The sequence below is a fragment of the Medicago sativa genome, chromosome 3 (assembly GCF_051527215.1).
Source record: "Medicago sativa cultivar Bolivia chromosome 3, Bolivia_mono, whole genome shotgun sequence".
NCBI lineage: Eukaryota > Viridiplantae > Streptophyta > Magnoliopsida > Fabales > Fabaceae > Medicago > Medicago sativa.
This window is the reverse complement of record NC_140751.1, coordinates 87,819,810-87,835,187: the sequence shown is the minus strand read 5'-3', so window position 1 is coordinate 87,835,187 and position 15,378 is coordinate 87,819,810. Positions and strand designations below refer to the sequence as shown.

The window sequence follows — 15,378 nt, the reverse complement described above, 5'->3', positions numbered from 1 at the left end:
ATCGCGCACTAATGTGCACAAGTATCAATGTATTTTTTGTTAAAACAAAATCAAATTGATTGGTATCATTTGAAATTCAAGAATATTTAGATGAGATGGTAAAAATACTTATAAATGAGAGAAATGTATAGAAAAGTGGTGTTGAAAGTCTCACTTATTTGAGAGGTAGTTTGAACAAGTGTTTATGGGGTAGGAACATCGGACACCACAAAAAAAAAAATGGAGAAAATTCACACTATTTGATTTTTGTGCGTTGTGTTAAACTCCTCGTGAGCTTAGCTCAGTTAGTAAGGATAATGCATAATATATACAAGGTTCGGAGTTCAAATCTCGGCCACCACCAAAAAAACTCATCCACAAACTCTAAAAAACCAAAATAGAAAATAAGGTATTGTTAGCGAGTACTTTTAGGACATTGGTTAAAGAATTCTTTAATAGAAACTTTATCTTAAAAATACAAGTTTTTATTTTTGTATTAACAATGATTACACCATTTTTTGATGCAAACTTACTTTAGAACTTTAACCAATGCCCCAAAGGCACCAGGTAACATTCTCATTTTTATTGGGGAATTGGTCACTTTAGTCCCTGAATGGGAGAGGATTCATCACTTTAGTCCCTGAATGAAGAGAAATTGCAAAACAGTCCCTGCATGGTCAATTTCATGGACTAAAGTGACTAACAGAGTTTACATTCAGGGACTAAATTGACTAACGAAGTTTGCATTCAGGGACTAAATTGACTAACAAAGTCTACATTCAGGGACTATTTTGCAATTTATCTGCATCCAGGGACTAAAGTGACAAATCCCTTCCGATTCAGGGACTAAAGTGACTAATTCCCCCATTTTTATTATTATGCGTGAAATGATTCCATGGTTCACTCGTTGTGAGAGAGACAGTTAGGGATGAGAATAGGCTAGACCTAGCTAGGCTTTGCAAGACTTGAGCCTGACTTGCCAATTTTTTTTCAGGCCTGCAGCTTGTCATAAGCTTATTTTTTAGGCATGAGTCTGACCTTCTGAAAGCCTAATACTGCCTGCTAGCCTGTTTAAAAACCTATTTCAACTGAACATCTTTAAATAAGCAATGTGATCTAAGTTTAAATAGACTAACAAACCAATATATCAATTAGATTAAACTCTCTTTTGATAATTAATATGAGTTTTTAGGGAATTTGATTATATATTTTATCATATAACAATTCTAGTTTGTAATAATACGTTTAAATATGCAAAAAAATTAATGTATACTTATAAGCTTAAATTATTGAAAAAGCTATCAAATTTTTATTTTAATTCAAAGTACAAAATATAATATAATAATAAGAAATAATATTCATATTTACTTAAATAGGCTGATCTAATAGGTCTAAGATGCTTTTTGAATGGTCTGGTCTTATAAGCTAAATAGGCTTCTAAAAAAGCCTAGACATTCTCTGTTTAAGAAAAAAGTCTGGTCTGGCCTGACCTGTCATAGGCTAGGTCATAGGTCCCAGTAGGCCGGTCTGACCTATTCTCATCCCTAGAGACGGTGTATCAATTATGAGAGAAAGTTACATCAAATAATATATTAAAATTTGTATAATTAATTGGATTAGCAGCTATCTCTTAACTAATCCAACCAATGTGTAACTAATTTTTACATATCTAATCGTCTCCTGCAAAGCTTGAAAGTGTTCAATTTGAGAAATACAAAAAAGAAATGTCGAAAATCACAAATTTCAATTAAAATAAAAGTATTTGTGTGATTAAATTCTAAGTCAAATCACATACAATTAGATGATGATATGGAAAAAAAAATTATATTAATGATGAATATGCATTAATCTGTACAAATATTTTAAACACATATGAAGATAAAAAAAAAAGGAAATAGACTAAAATCATATAATTATTAAAACTACAAAGGACAAAGCAAGAACAACAAACATTTTACATTAAAGAATATCAGAGTCCGATCCAAGTGACCGGTGATGTAATTTGTCTAAAATTTAAGAGGTAGCAGTAGATACTAATTAAAATTTTAAGTTTTTTTTTTTTAAAACAAAATGAAATATATTAATAAATAAGCGGAGATTTATACCAACACAAAGAGCATTAGGCAAGGACCTCAAAAAAGTTACAGTCACATACAAGGATTCAGAAGGGGAAATACTTGTGTGACATTAATGTCACGGTGACATTAAATCTGGACCACACATTGGGTGACATTAGATGTGTTGTGTGGCCCAGATGCAATGACAATGACAATGTGTGACCCAGATGCAATGGCACGGTGACATTAATGTCACTAAAGTGCCACCCATTCAGAAGCCACTTAAGATAACTTTTTAAACTTTTAAATATCAAATGTACAATTTTCAAGAATTTTTTTTCACGTTTCGCTTGACGAAAATCGAAAGGTAAGTAACTTTTTCTTGCTTGGAACCACTTAAAGATAATAATAATAATAGCTTCATACTATTGTTCAACTAGTATTGTAATGATTGAAGTTTTCATTTCTTTCTAAACATTTCAAAGAGAAGTCATCTGGATCACATGAATTTAAGCAAAATTATTAATAGGAAAATGTTAACTTGTGCCCTTTAATTACTAATAATAACATTAAAGGTGGGTAGATAATTTGTTGTGTTTTTAATTATGTTTGAGTCCAAAGCATTCATTTATAGTCAACAGATGTAACTTTTTTTTTAAAGATCCAACAAATATTACTGTTAATCATTCCTAAAAAAAAATAAAAAATAGAATTGTTAATCACTAAATTTTTACATGTATTATTGCCAATGACATGAGACTCTTTAGTAAAAAAAAGAACCTGTTATAATGGATATTAATAGTATTTTATTCTTGTAAAAAAATAGTATTTTATTTGACAATACTATTATATTTCATATTTAAAAAAATGAGCAAATATTTTTAGTGATAAATTATAATTCTTCGTACAGTTTGTAAATTTTATTTTATTTTTAGTCAAGACAGATTCTAAAATTATTTCCTAAAAAAAAGGTTCTGAAATTTTTGTGTATTAAGAAATACAAATATTTTATCTATCTGCTGGTACGACGTCGTTTCACGTTTGATAAAATGAGAAACCTGTCTTCAACCCAATTTCTCTTCATCTGTATAGTTCAGCAGTTCCCGCCTTTTCCCTCCGTCATAAAGGTAATTAGATCTATAAGCAAACACATCGATAATTGAATTTCATTTTATGTTATTTTAGCTTTCAGATTTTAGTTCGGTTAGTTCACGATCTTTACTCTTTCTCTAGTCAACATTGCTTTGCGTTTTACTCGTGCCCATTACCTGTTCGATCATTTGCTTCACTCACAACACCTCCTTATACACTTGTTTTTCGTTCTTTCAGTGATCAAAACCGCTTTCTCATCTTCATTTACCTAAAAAATGAGCAGTTCTGGAGATAGTTCGCCAGATTGGTTGCGTTCTTATCAGGTATCGAATTTCTCGAAGATTCTATGTTCTTTTTGATGTACTTTAATAAATGTAGTCTTCACATTGTACATCAGTTCCTAAGGGTTAGTTGTGCAATACTAACATCATTGGTGGTTACACATTTTTGTGCTACTAGGTGCCCACTCCTAATTCGCCGGTGACACTGTCATCTGATTCCGAGTATTTACATGATAGTCGCAGTTTTTCTGATGAGGATATAATTGACGATGAAGATTCATCTCCTAAGTCACCTAAGAATCTTAAGGCCAATAAGAACAAGGGTAGTGCCAAGTCTTCAACGAAAAAGACGTTGGAAGGAAAAAGTCTCAAGATAGAAGATGAAGCACCACCCACAAGAAAGAAACTGTACACGCGGAAGGATAAAAATGGTACGCTTGATATTTGATTTTAATTTGGAGTTTTCTTTAGATGAAATAGTATTTATGGTCAATCAACTTGAGTTATAGAATGTGAGAACCATTCGAGAGTGTTATTTTTACTGCATTGTCATTTTGTACTATGATGCAGGAAAGAAGGAGGAAAAGAAGATCAAGCTCGATTCAGACACCGACAAGGAAGCAGAGCATAAAGTAAGACCCATCGCATCTTTAAATGTTAGGTGGCATTTGTAGATTTGGGGAAAATAGCACATTTCTGTTTACCTTATTATGCGCATTGTGTCAAAAATATGGGTTGGTTTTGGCCTGCTATTTGTATTGTGATTATTGATTATACCAAATGTTTTTGCATAGGAATCCATTCATTCAATGTGGGAGCTGTCATCAGATTCCGAGTCATGTCGTGATCATAGCCCAAAAACTGAAGATCATATTGATCAGGTAGAAACTAAACCTCAACCTTCTGGTGAAGATGGACTTCGTGGCAATGACGGAAAATCTCCATCCACAAAGGCTTCAAAAGCGAAGGCATCACAAAAACAAATAGACGTAGAAGACTGCACACCAGTAAAAGGGAATAAAACAAAGGTTAATGCAAAGGGGAAAGGTACGAAATGGTTTATTTTTAACTTTTAAGAAAAAAAGGCAAGACATTGCTCCATCTTCATGCATATGGATATGAAATAGGCATTTCCTTACCATTTATACATGTTTCTCGAAATGGGACAGGTGGTGATGGAGATGTAGAAGTTAAAGATGAAGAAACTTTTGAAAAGCCTGTTGTACCTAATGTAAGAATGACATTGTTATACTGATTTCCTAAAAATATTTTACAGCATGGCCGTCACTTTGATACATGAACAAATAATAACTATCAAAGACCATATTGACTGCCTATCCAGCCTGGCATTCTAAATTGTGCTTTGCTTTCTATTTGTTCCAGGTTTCCTCCTCAATATTGCCTTTGATGCTTTCTGAGAAAGTTCATCGCACAAAGGTCAGGTGGCAACTATATAATTTATAGATTCCCTTTGCTACATGTTTGGTTTTATAGTTGTATGGGCCATGTTTAAATACTACCACAGGGACAACCAGATGAGTAACACATTTCACTTTCGAAAACATATAAATTTCGTGGAAGAAAAGTTGCTAGTCTGGCTTATAATTTTGTTTTGAATGGAACGACAAATGGCATGTGTTTTTTTTTCTTCGTAAAAATCACATCTGCTGTAATGATTTTCCATTTCCTTTTTTCATGAAAAAGGAAACGAGCCAATCCTAAAAAGCTGCTCTGTTTTGCAGGCTCTTGTTGAGTGTCAAGGTGACTCCATAGATCTGAGTGGTGATATGGGAGCTGTAGGGAGGGTTATTATCTCAGATTCCCCGTCCGGGGATCAGGAAATGTGCTTAGATTTGAAAGGTATCTTAGTACATGTTTTATGATTAACTAACAAATATTGTTGTCTTTACTGTATAAAGATAAACACACATATCCTGATGATAACACTGCGTATACATGCAGAACCATAATACAGCTTAGCTATTTTAAGTGCTGTTCTGATTGTTACGTGTTAAGTTTTCTAGAAATAGCTGACTGTATCTTACCTGTTTTAAAAAAAGGGAATCTCAGACTCGTAATCATAAAACCTTGATTTTTAGCGATTACCTCTTTTTGACATTTTGATTTCTTCTCCAAGTTATATTTGTTCTAATGTGTCCATTATAAGTCGTAATTTTCTTGTTACACTACTTTTGTCTAATAGTGGTAACCTAACTGATTGTTCAAATCTTTATTTTCTTTTCAGGAACAATATACAAAACATCTATAGTTCCTAGCCGGACGTTTTGCGTTGTATGTCATCTTGGATGTAATCTGCATTTATCATCACGGCCTTGAAAGTTTCTATTTGGCCTTGTAGCTAGTTACTTCCATGATTAAGATACCATACCTTTTAAATATTGCTTTCATACGAGTTTTCTTCTTCTTTTTCTTTCAGGTTAGCTTTGGGCAGACAGAGGCAAAGGTCCGTTGTTATCTAGATTTTACTTATGTGCTCACTTTACGTTGTAAATATGTCCGAATACATCTGGATTACTACTTATCAGTTATCTACACATCTCCTCATTTATTTAATTTACTTATCAGTGATTAGTCAGCCTTGACCAGGATTTTGTAAAATACGGTGCCATTAATATTTAACCTGTAACTTATTTTCAGATAGAGGCCATCATGAACGACTTCATACAGCTGAATCCACCGTCTGATGTTTATGAAGCTGAAACTATGGTTGAAGGTAATTTGCATCCACCAACAATTAACTGAGGATTTTATGTCTCCTAGTGCTGCTTTAAATATTATTTTACCGAAAAAAAGGAAAAAATATGATGCATGAATTCTTTGCTTGACATCTATTATTTTCATGTGAAAAGGGACATTGGATGGTTTTTCCTTTGATTCTGACGAGGAAGATGGTAAGAGGCAGAAAACCGCCCACCCAACTGATCAAAACGAGCACGCTGAGGAACAGACACCTGGTAAATCCAAAAGGAAGGTGGACAAAACATCGGTAAGTTTCCTAGTTGCTTTTGGTTTAGATTTGTCTGTATTGATGATTGAAATTGCTGGTGCATAAATTTTTAGTTGCTGAAAATTTCGATACAGGGTGCTGAAAAGAAAAGAGGTAAAAATACTGGAGGAAAATCACAGCCAAAGACAGCAAAGAAGAAAGCTCCAAGTTCCAAGAGGGCAAAGCCTAAGAAATGAGTCAAAGAAAGATTATATCATTTATTGTATATGTCTGTACTAAATAACTAATTCTTGAATTAAAAGTAGAGATGCTGAATCAATTTACCAATGACAGAGATGGTAAATCGGCGATAGTAGATCAGTTGCTGTTAGAATTCTTACCAAACCCCGAGCAGGAGAATTTAAAAATATAGTCTGCTGAATGAGTTATTATCAATTCCTTATTATGTTCCTCATTATCAGGCCTGTTTCGATACACTCATTGTGATTTTCTTTTTCAGTGAATGTTATTTCAATTTGTTTGCCATCTTTTCTTTTAATTTATCTGCACTAGCTAGCTGGTTCCAGTGGGTTATTATCACTGCTCATCATTTCCACCACATTAAGTGGCCTTTTTCTTTTGATTTACCGGGTTCTATTTTTTCAACAGGAATCATACATAACGGGTTTGGAAAAATGCAAATTAAATTGAACAATTATTAGAAACAACCTAGTTGTTTTACATTGAGTTGGTCAGGTCATCAATCATCATGTTGATTTGGACGCGTGCCCACCCCAGCTACCAATTAGAATGATATTAATTTGAAGGAAGTGATTCTTCATGAACATGTTTAAACATCGATCGAAAAGCTACGACTCTTCATGAATCATGAAACATGAATAGACACCAATTACAATAATATGGCTCTTATTAAAGACCCCCCACCCCAATATATGGACTCAATTGAAACATGATGTGGCTACCCAATATATGCATCGTCCTAATTAAGCGATAAAATTTATTGATATATTATTTATTACCAATGGAGTCATTTGCACCATTCATTAATAAAAGATTAATCGGCTTCTTATTTTGATGCTAATGCTGTATAATATAATTTGGGTAACACAATCAATACTTGCACATGGTTTGGACAGTGACATCCTGATAACATGTCGGGATTGTTAACGTGTATATATATACACAGGCAACAACTGGAAACAAAATTAAAATTCGTAAAACATTGGAAAAATATTCCTCTTTTGTGGTAAGAACAAGACGTAATAACCTATATAAATTAGAAAAATTCTCCCAATAAAAAGAAGGAACATTCGTAAAAAAAAAAGGACCTAACATTACTGATTCTCAACAGAGAGGAGTGAATAAGGATTGTAATCGAAAGGTAAATGGTCAAGAAAGAAGGTTGGTTATGATAATTGATGAGTAAAGAACCAAGGAATGGTTCTAGTGTGGCTGTGTGCAATGGAGAGACAACGGTAGCGAGAAAAGGCAACTTGGTGAGAAAGAAAGAGACTGATTGTGAGATGATTGTTCAGAATTAAAAAGTGTTAAATTTTTATTAAACCAAGAATAAACGAAAATTTCATGCATCACAATATCCGGATACAAACTTACATCTGCCTACAAAACAAAAGCAAAAAACTGACAAAAAAACATCATCAAAGTGTTAAAAACATCAAAACTCAAATAAAGGGAGTTGAAACTTGGAATCTTAATCTTAATAATATACAAACATGAAGCAACAAATAGCAACTTTTTTTACACCAATCCAATGTGGCACATACTCAATCCAATGTGTCACAAGCTTAAGCCATCTACGAGTCTTTATCACATTTTATAAAGCTCATTTTATCATCAAAAATAGTAAGTAGGAGCTGAAAATGATGTAATCCACATTTTTTAACAATTAAAAAAGCATCAAAATTCATTTTAGACCATAAAATTTTGAAAGTGTTTATTTCCCTCCAACAAACATCATTTTCAGGTGTATTAATAAGAAAAAAACAAATGTTGAATTTGAAATCAGGCCCAATGCACCCAGCCCAACAATAAAGTATACTTTATCAGATTTTTTTGCAGACATTAATGGTGTGTTTGGTTGCGAGAAGAAAGTAAGAAGAGAGAAATAGGTGAGAGAGAGAATGAAAAGAGAGAAATAGATGAGAAATAGAATGGATTTGATGTATTGTTTGGTAATGAAGAGAGATGAGAGAAATTGAAAAGAAAGAAGTGTTGATTGTTTATAAAAGTACTAAAATACCCTTGGTTTTCTTTAAATTTCAAAAATATTTTAAAATTTTACAACAAATCCATCAATGACTCCCACCGCCACTGTTGAGGTATCCATGCCAATTCACTCCCTAACTAGTCATTCCTTTCTACCACCTCTAGGCCTCAACAGTTCCGGTATTCCTAGTTTGAACACAAGCTCGGTCAGTTTCATTATTTGGTGATTGTTTTATCACTTCTACAAACCAAAAAAAACTGAAAACCCAATTTTTCTCATGCTAGATTCAAATTGAATTCACTTCAAATCCAAAATTACACTAAAATTAATTAATCAATCAACTGTTAAATAACACAAACTCATAACTTATCAGATCAGATCTATGTATTTCCAATCACAAAAATAAAAAACCTTAACTTTATTTCCATACATTCGATTCATAGGTAACTGCGAACAACAACAATAACAAAATCAATAAAAAGAAAAACACAACCAGTTATTAATAAGAGTGCGTGTGGTTGGTCTTCTTCCTCTTCACGGTGTATCAGTGGCCAAACAATTCCCAGCAGTGTTGTGAAATAATATGTCATTCATATGAAGAAAAAGCAAGGGTAGAAAAGGAAATAAATAGAAAATGAGAACTTCTCTCGTCTTTCTTCTCAGTTTTGCAGAGAAGATAAAAAGTGTGGGACCCACGCGAAATAAGCCTCTCTCCCCTATTTCTTCTGTCTCCCAAACAGGAGAAGTGTGACATTTCTCTGCTGTTTCTCTCTTCGATGTTTCTCTCCTCTTTATTTCTCGCGTACCAAACAGAGTGTAAATGCAAAAAACACAAAAGAGTTGCTTTTCCCCTCTTCTGCGCGTGAACAACCTTCATTATCAGACAAACACCATTAACACAAATTCTGCACATCTCAATTCAAATTCAAATTCAAATTCGAAATTTGAATTCTCCCCTTAAAATTTTCGCTCTCTCTCTTGGATTTCATTCTCTCATTTCCGTCTTCTCTCCTCTTTTCTTTCATTTTTTCTCAACTGCAATTTCACCAAATACAATTCTCAATTCTAAATCAACCGATTCCAATTTCACCAAATAAAAATCATTTTTTCGATTCAGAGGTAAGAAATCCAAAGAGGGAATGAAATCGCAGTTATCGGTTGAAGATCGATTTTACGAAAAAGCACGCGAACGGCGCGAGAGGTAAGAATTTTAATTTTTTTTCCCTTTGAATTCATGATTTGTGTTCATGTTCAAGATATTAAAATCCTCTCTTACTCTATCTCTCTCTCTCTCTCTCTCTCTCTCTCTCTCTCTCTCTCTCTCTCTCTCTCTCTCTGTTGTTGTTACAGTATGGAAACTACGAAAGCTTCTTCAGTTTGGATATTTTCAAGGTACCGTTTATACTCACTCGATAATAATTCAATTTTTTATTTCGGATTTATATTTTAGAATATTGGGTTTGTTGATTGAAGTTGGTCTAATTCTGAAAATGGTGTTGAATTTATTTTAGTTCTGTATTTGATTTGATTTATTTATGGTGAAATTTAGCACTCACCAAGTGTTTGAGAAAATGTCACAGTAAAAAGAATGTTAGTTTTGATATTGATTTTGTTTTGGATTTGTGTTGTTGATATTCTTTTGTTCATTTTTGTGATTTTTTTGCCATATATTTGAAGAATTCCTTTAAATCTCTGACTCACCGTTTTTTATCTTTCTTTCCATCTAAATTTTCAGATTTCTATTTCATCCACATTTTGACGTAATCGGTTTGTAGACTGAGAAGAAGATGGTTTGGTTTAAGGACTAAAGGTAATGGATTTTCCGATTCAAATTTTTTTTTTTATGAATTTGTGTTGTGAAAGGTTTTAACTTTTTGGTTTGTGTGTTTTCATTTGTGCTTTTTAATTTGAAGGTGTTGTGTCAGATTCAGCATCTCAACCTCACTATTGTTGAACAATTAAACTTATTGTTCTTTCCATGTTCATTATTTATAGTTTTGTATTCGGTTGCCATGAGATTGAGTTTTAATTATTTTCATACAATGATCTATTTGCAGATACTACATTGGATGATGTATATGGTCAACTCAGGAAGAAATAATGAAGGATCTCATCATTTATAATTGGGTTAACCAAAAATTAGTGCACAATAAGGTAAACTAAAAATTATTACAATAAAATTAGTTTCTTGCTCTATTGAATAGTGCAATGATATCTGTGCAGTAATGAAAATTTAGAGTCTTTGTATTTGGTGATAGACTATGTTTTTATTTGAGTGCAATGATATAATGTTTGGACTATTTTATTGTTTTCAATCATTGGAAGATACATATCAATGACATATTATCAATTAGAACCAATTATTGAAATTAGTATTTATTTTTAAATTGTTCACTCAAATGTAATTTTGAAGTTTTGGAGTTTAAATTGAATCAACTTGATAATTAATTCAATATAGTTGTTCATTATCTGTATTGGGGTTTTATTCTAAAGATATCACCATGAAATAAAGTTTACTAGCAACTCTATTTGTAGTGTATATCTGTCATAGGCATAGTAGTCTAATACGACCTTTTGTTTTGTTCATTACGAACTCGGAAGAATGAGAGCTGTAATTTATATTTGGGTAACTTTCATACTATTTGGGTAACTACATGAAGGTTTCATACTATTTGGGTAACTTTCATGAGTTTCCATTGTTATATTTGTGTTTTTTATATGTATGTGCTTGATTTGTTTTCTCTGTGTATGCCTCTTGCAAAAAGGTATCAATTTAGTTAAATGTTATATCATACAATTTGAATGATATTTATTATTTTGTTAAATGTTATATCCTGCCTCTTTCACATTTGCTTATTTGTTTTTTTATTTAGATTTTGATTGCAGGATAGTAACCGTCATGTAGATTTTTACTGCTTTCTTTTAATTTATTTGAATATTTTGTTTCTTTTGTACAAGGATTTTCTCAATGGGTAAATGGAAAGCAAATGGAGGGTGACTGAACTATTAAGAACAGTTAAATACTAGCCTTGGAATTCAGAAGGCCCCTCTTTGTATGGTAAATCTTTAGATCTTATGTATTTTGTTCTTTATTGAAAAGAATAAGTTTTAAAAAGCTTGGAATTCATTGAACTTCACTATAATTATGAATGGGGGGACATATATGGCCGAAAATATAAATTAATGTCTCAATATTTGAGGAAATAAAGGAATTCCAAGTGGTCTCCTTTTTTCATTGTGGTCTCCTTTTTTCATAAGGCTTATGATGTTCTGAATTTTCTTTCATGAGTAAGGTGTAGTCCATGAAGCAATGTGAAGAAATCTAATATGAGATCCCTTTTATGAAATTATTACTTCATTGCATCAGCACCACCTGTTAGGTCACATTTCATTTATTTTATAAAGTGAAATTTACTTTAATTTGAGCCAGTGCATAATAGAAAATTCTAAAAAAGTTTAATGTGTAAAATAGTCTAAATGTTTGCTAGCTTATTTTGGGTTCTACTTTACTTGATCTCTCTTGATGAAATAAATTGCTGTCATATTTTGTGTATATGAATAAGTCTCACTCCCTTCCTTAGTCTTTTTGAAGAATAAATTTCCCTATCTGATTATAGATTGAATAATTGCCAACTTTTGTTTTTTTTTGAAAGAAACTTTTTGTTCTTTTTTGTTTATCCTACTTTGATTCATCAACCATATTATAAAAACATTCATCCAGGTCTGTGTTTTCAAATTATAGCTATAAAGTTGGACAACTTATGGGGTCTCCTAAGAGGAGGCATGTTCCTTCATATGATTCTTCAAGGTCTTCATCTTTTATGGAATAATTACTAGGATGGAAATCTATCACAATCACCACATCTTCAGCAGAGTCCATGTCAAACAACTTAAGTAGTTTGTGGACTTATATTTTGAGGCCTAATTTTTTTTTATTAGTGATGTAATAGTTGTGATGTAACCGATGTTACTTAATTTTTGTTTTGTGTCTTTTAGTATAGTTTACCTTTATTAAAAAGGAAAGAGACAAGAGACTAGATAGGAATGAAATTATCAATTGATATGAAATATGAATCAATGCAAAAAAAAAGAAAAATCATGAACTACAAAAATACTAGGACGTAAATTATCGTCATTGTCTTCCATTTAAGAACTGTTGCAACAGGGAAATTAATAGATTTGGAGATACAGTCTTCTATGAGATTTATTTTGGTTTTTTATTTTCTACTTTGCTTTTTCATTTTCTACGTTGCTCTATAGCTTAATATTGTTTATCCATTCTTTATGATAATTTCTAAATCCGCCCCTAAATCACGGGAGGCTAACATAATTGTGCTTTCGATTCTTATTTAAATTATTTAAATAGAAATCATGTTCTTGATATATACTGGATACACTATAGAGCAATTTAATATTATTTAAATTAAAAATAGACAATTGAGCCAATGTTATGCCCTGCATTAGAAGGATGTTACTTACTAATTTTTTTCATTTACAATTTTTCTTTGGCAAATCTTATACATTAATATTACTTTATATATATTTCTGTAACATAAAAAAATATATTCCTTTCTGTAACTACAAAACTTTAAAAATGTTTCTAAGTTTGGTGCATTATCAAGGTTCCCCTCTTGACTATTTCCAATTAGACACAAGGCTTTAGTAGCATGAGAAAATCTATTTGTTTTTATCCATCATTATATTTTGCCACTTTTTACTTATCAATTTATGCATCACGGGAGGCTATAAAGTATTTGATTTAAATTTCTATTAAATGTCCAAAGTTTCATATTCCTTTAAAACATCGAGTTACATGTGTTTCAATTAAGTTTCTATTTAATTAAGTCTACAATTTCATATTCCTCAAAAAGCATGGGAGGCTATAAGTATTTGATTTAAGCCACAATAAATCTTTTCTAGCCCGTGCGTTGCACGGGTGGAAATGCTAGTAACACTATATACACTTAACAGACAGCTAGATAAGGTCTACAATTAAGTACATTGTTGATGCATATTACATTATTCAGGTCCTAAATCAAAATCAAACATCATAAAGGTGAAGGAAATGCATCTGTAATTAGATACAATCTTCTTCTCACTAATGTTAGCAAGAATCTAAAGTAAACTGAGATCTCACATACAACTGAATACTGAATAGAGCCTGCTAAAATCCTCATTCAACATTTAAGCTACATTAACCACCACATTACATTAATATTAAAAATTAGGAGTTCCAGCAATAGAAAGATGTTCATACAACGCGTCCATAGTAAGTAATCCATAATTGTTCAAGTTCCGTTATTCATACTCATCTGATAAAAAAAGGAAAAAAGACAGGACAAGTGAAAAGATGTTATATATCTAGCTCATATCCATGCCATCTCCAACTTGGCTGCAAATAGGACTGACAGCAGAAAAAGACTTCTCAAAAGGAGAAGGATGGCGTTGGGTATCCCGTCTGCGCTTAAAACCACAGCCATCAGTAGGCGAGTTCTCTGCATCAAGCTTCCTTCGTACACCTCTCACCGCCTGTTCCTCTGTCGGTGTAAGCGGGAAAATCTGACCACTAGCTCGGCAGAGGGAGCTGTGATTGTCATACAGAATTCTCTGGTTACAGTTTTTATCACAGATGTGAGTCAGCCCTGTTAACTTGCAGCGATACATGTTTCCGAAAACATGTTCGTTTTGGCACTTCCAGTCGCATTTGTGACCAGGAACCGGACTCTCTCGGCCCAAAATACTCGACAGGTAAATAACATTTGCAGGACCAGCTACCACAGATTCTCCATATACCTCCATTCCTTCGGCGAAAACAGCAACTCACTCCTAAGTAATATTTTACACTCCCACTTCAAGGCCTTGCCTGCAAGGCAGTCAAACTCAACATAAATTTACCTACTTTTGATTCTGCCCTGACAAAAATTTATTTGGTAAAATTGATTCCGACTAAAATGACTGGAATGCAAATTATTTATGTTTAGATACGTAAATGTAAAAGTGAGTTGAATAACAGATTCGATTGGAAAAATCAATTTTAGAATCAAAAACTCTAGTTTCTAACTTTAAGAAAGGAAAATCAATTTTACTCGAACCAAATATGTCAAAATCTACACCGCTAAAATCAATTTTGGCTAAAAGGCTAAATGAGAAACCGTAATTAATTTTGCAAAATCACGGTGACTGATATATGATAGTATATCATAAAACGCAAATTGAGAATCTAATATAGTTTTTACACAGCTAAGACAAAATTACATGTAACTAACTACACCATTGATTGACACGTGACAAACAGCTCCACATGCGTCAGATCTAAACCGAGTCCAGTGGGGTTTGAATTTTATTAATAATTTAATTTAATAAATAAATAAATAAATAACAAATAATTACATAATCAAATATGAACACGCGCGCTTTTTAGCAATTAAACGACAAAATACCCTCGTTGATATTCTACTTCCCAGAAAACCTAACATGAAAATCAAAACCAGAATTGCTTTACACATGAATACTACAACGTGCAGAAGAAAAAATTGAGAAAAAAGATGAAGAAAGAAAACGAACTTACACGCACGGTCTTCAGCAAAGTGAAGCTCCACCCGAACAGAATATTTTTTCTCCTCTACAGAACCTATAAGAAAAACAAAGAGAAATATCTCTCTATGAAGAATGAACCTAATGTAATGCAGATGCTAGTTAGATGAAACTAGAAAATAAGAGAAAGGGAATGGAAGGTATTTATAGATACTCAACGCTGAATGAATGAATGAATGC

The 15,378-nt window shown here is 32.4% G+C and overlaps 2 protein-coding genes and 1 long non-coding RNA gene across 4 annotated transcripts; 2 read left to right on the top strand and 1 right to left on the bottom strand.

Annotated features, from left to right (window-relative positions):
- The first annotated feature begins 3,118 nt into the window (after nt 1-3,118).
- BIN4 (double-stranded DNA binding protein) lies at nt 3,119-6,902 on the top strand. The gene is made up of 13 exons (XM_085755296.1): nt 3,119-3,163; nt 3,366-3,451; nt 3,588-3,840; nt 3,980-4,041; nt 4,204-4,456; nt 4,579-4,640; nt 4,793-4,846; nt 5,152-5,269; nt 5,655-5,701; nt 5,847-5,873; nt 6,068-6,143; nt 6,280-6,416; nt 6,512-6,902. The coding sequence occupies exons 2-13, from the start codon at nt 3,404-3,406 to the stop codon at nt 6,611-6,613; spliced, it is 1,239 nt and encodes a 412-aa protein (XP_085611422.1). The 5' UTR covers nt 3,119-3,163; nt 3,366-3,403; the 3' UTR covers nt 6,614-6,902.
- Nucleotides 6,903-9,275: 2,373 nt separating this feature from the next.
- Nucleotides 9,276-12,807, top strand: LOC146941504 (uncharacterized). The gene is made up of 6 exons (XR_015032401.1): nt 9,276-9,805; nt 9,955-9,996; nt 10,340-10,414; nt 10,662-10,758; nt 11,563-11,662; nt 12,326-12,807. It is a non-coding gene; the product is annotated as an uncharacterized LOC146941504 (long non-coding RNA).
- Nucleotides 12,808-13,563: 756 nt separating this feature from the next.
- On the bottom strand, nt 13,564-15,378 carry LOC146941503 (uncharacterized). 2 transcript variants are annotated; one of them, XM_085755293.1, is made up of 2 exons: nt 15,173-15,378; nt 13,564-14,467 (listed from the first exon to the last, which is right to left on the bottom strand). In XM_085755293.1, the coding sequence occupies exon 2, from the start codon at nt 14,401-14,403 to the stop codon at nt 13,966-13,968; it is 438 nt and encodes a 145-aa protein (XP_085611419.1). In that variant the 5' UTR covers nt 14,404-14,467; nt 15,173-15,378; the 3' UTR covers nt 13,564-13,965. The 2 variants fall into 2 exon arrangements, with proteins under 2 accessions (XP_085611419.1, XP_085611420.1); XM_085755294.1 differs by lacking the exon at nt 15,173-15,378 and adding an exon at nt 14,995-15,013.

Excerpts from the sequence above, each read along its gene's own strand:
- BIN4 (XM_085755296.1), top strand. The coding sequence starts at position 3,404 with ATGAGCAGTTCTGGAGATAGTTCGCCAGATTGGTTGCGTTCTTATCAG. Across the intron at positions 3,841-3,979 it reads CACGCGGAAGGATAAAAATG|GAAAGAAGGAGGAAAAGAAG; the intron begins GTACGCTTGATA and ends ACTATGATGCAG. Across the intron at positions 4,042-4,203 it reads ACAAGGAAGCAGAGCATAAA|GAATCCATTCATTCAATGTG; the intron begins GTAAGACCCATC and ends GTTTTTGCATAG.
- LOC146941503 (XM_085755293.1), bottom strand. The coding sequence starts at position 14,403 with ATGGAGGTATATGGAGAATCTGTGGTAGCTGGTCCTGCAAATGTTATT.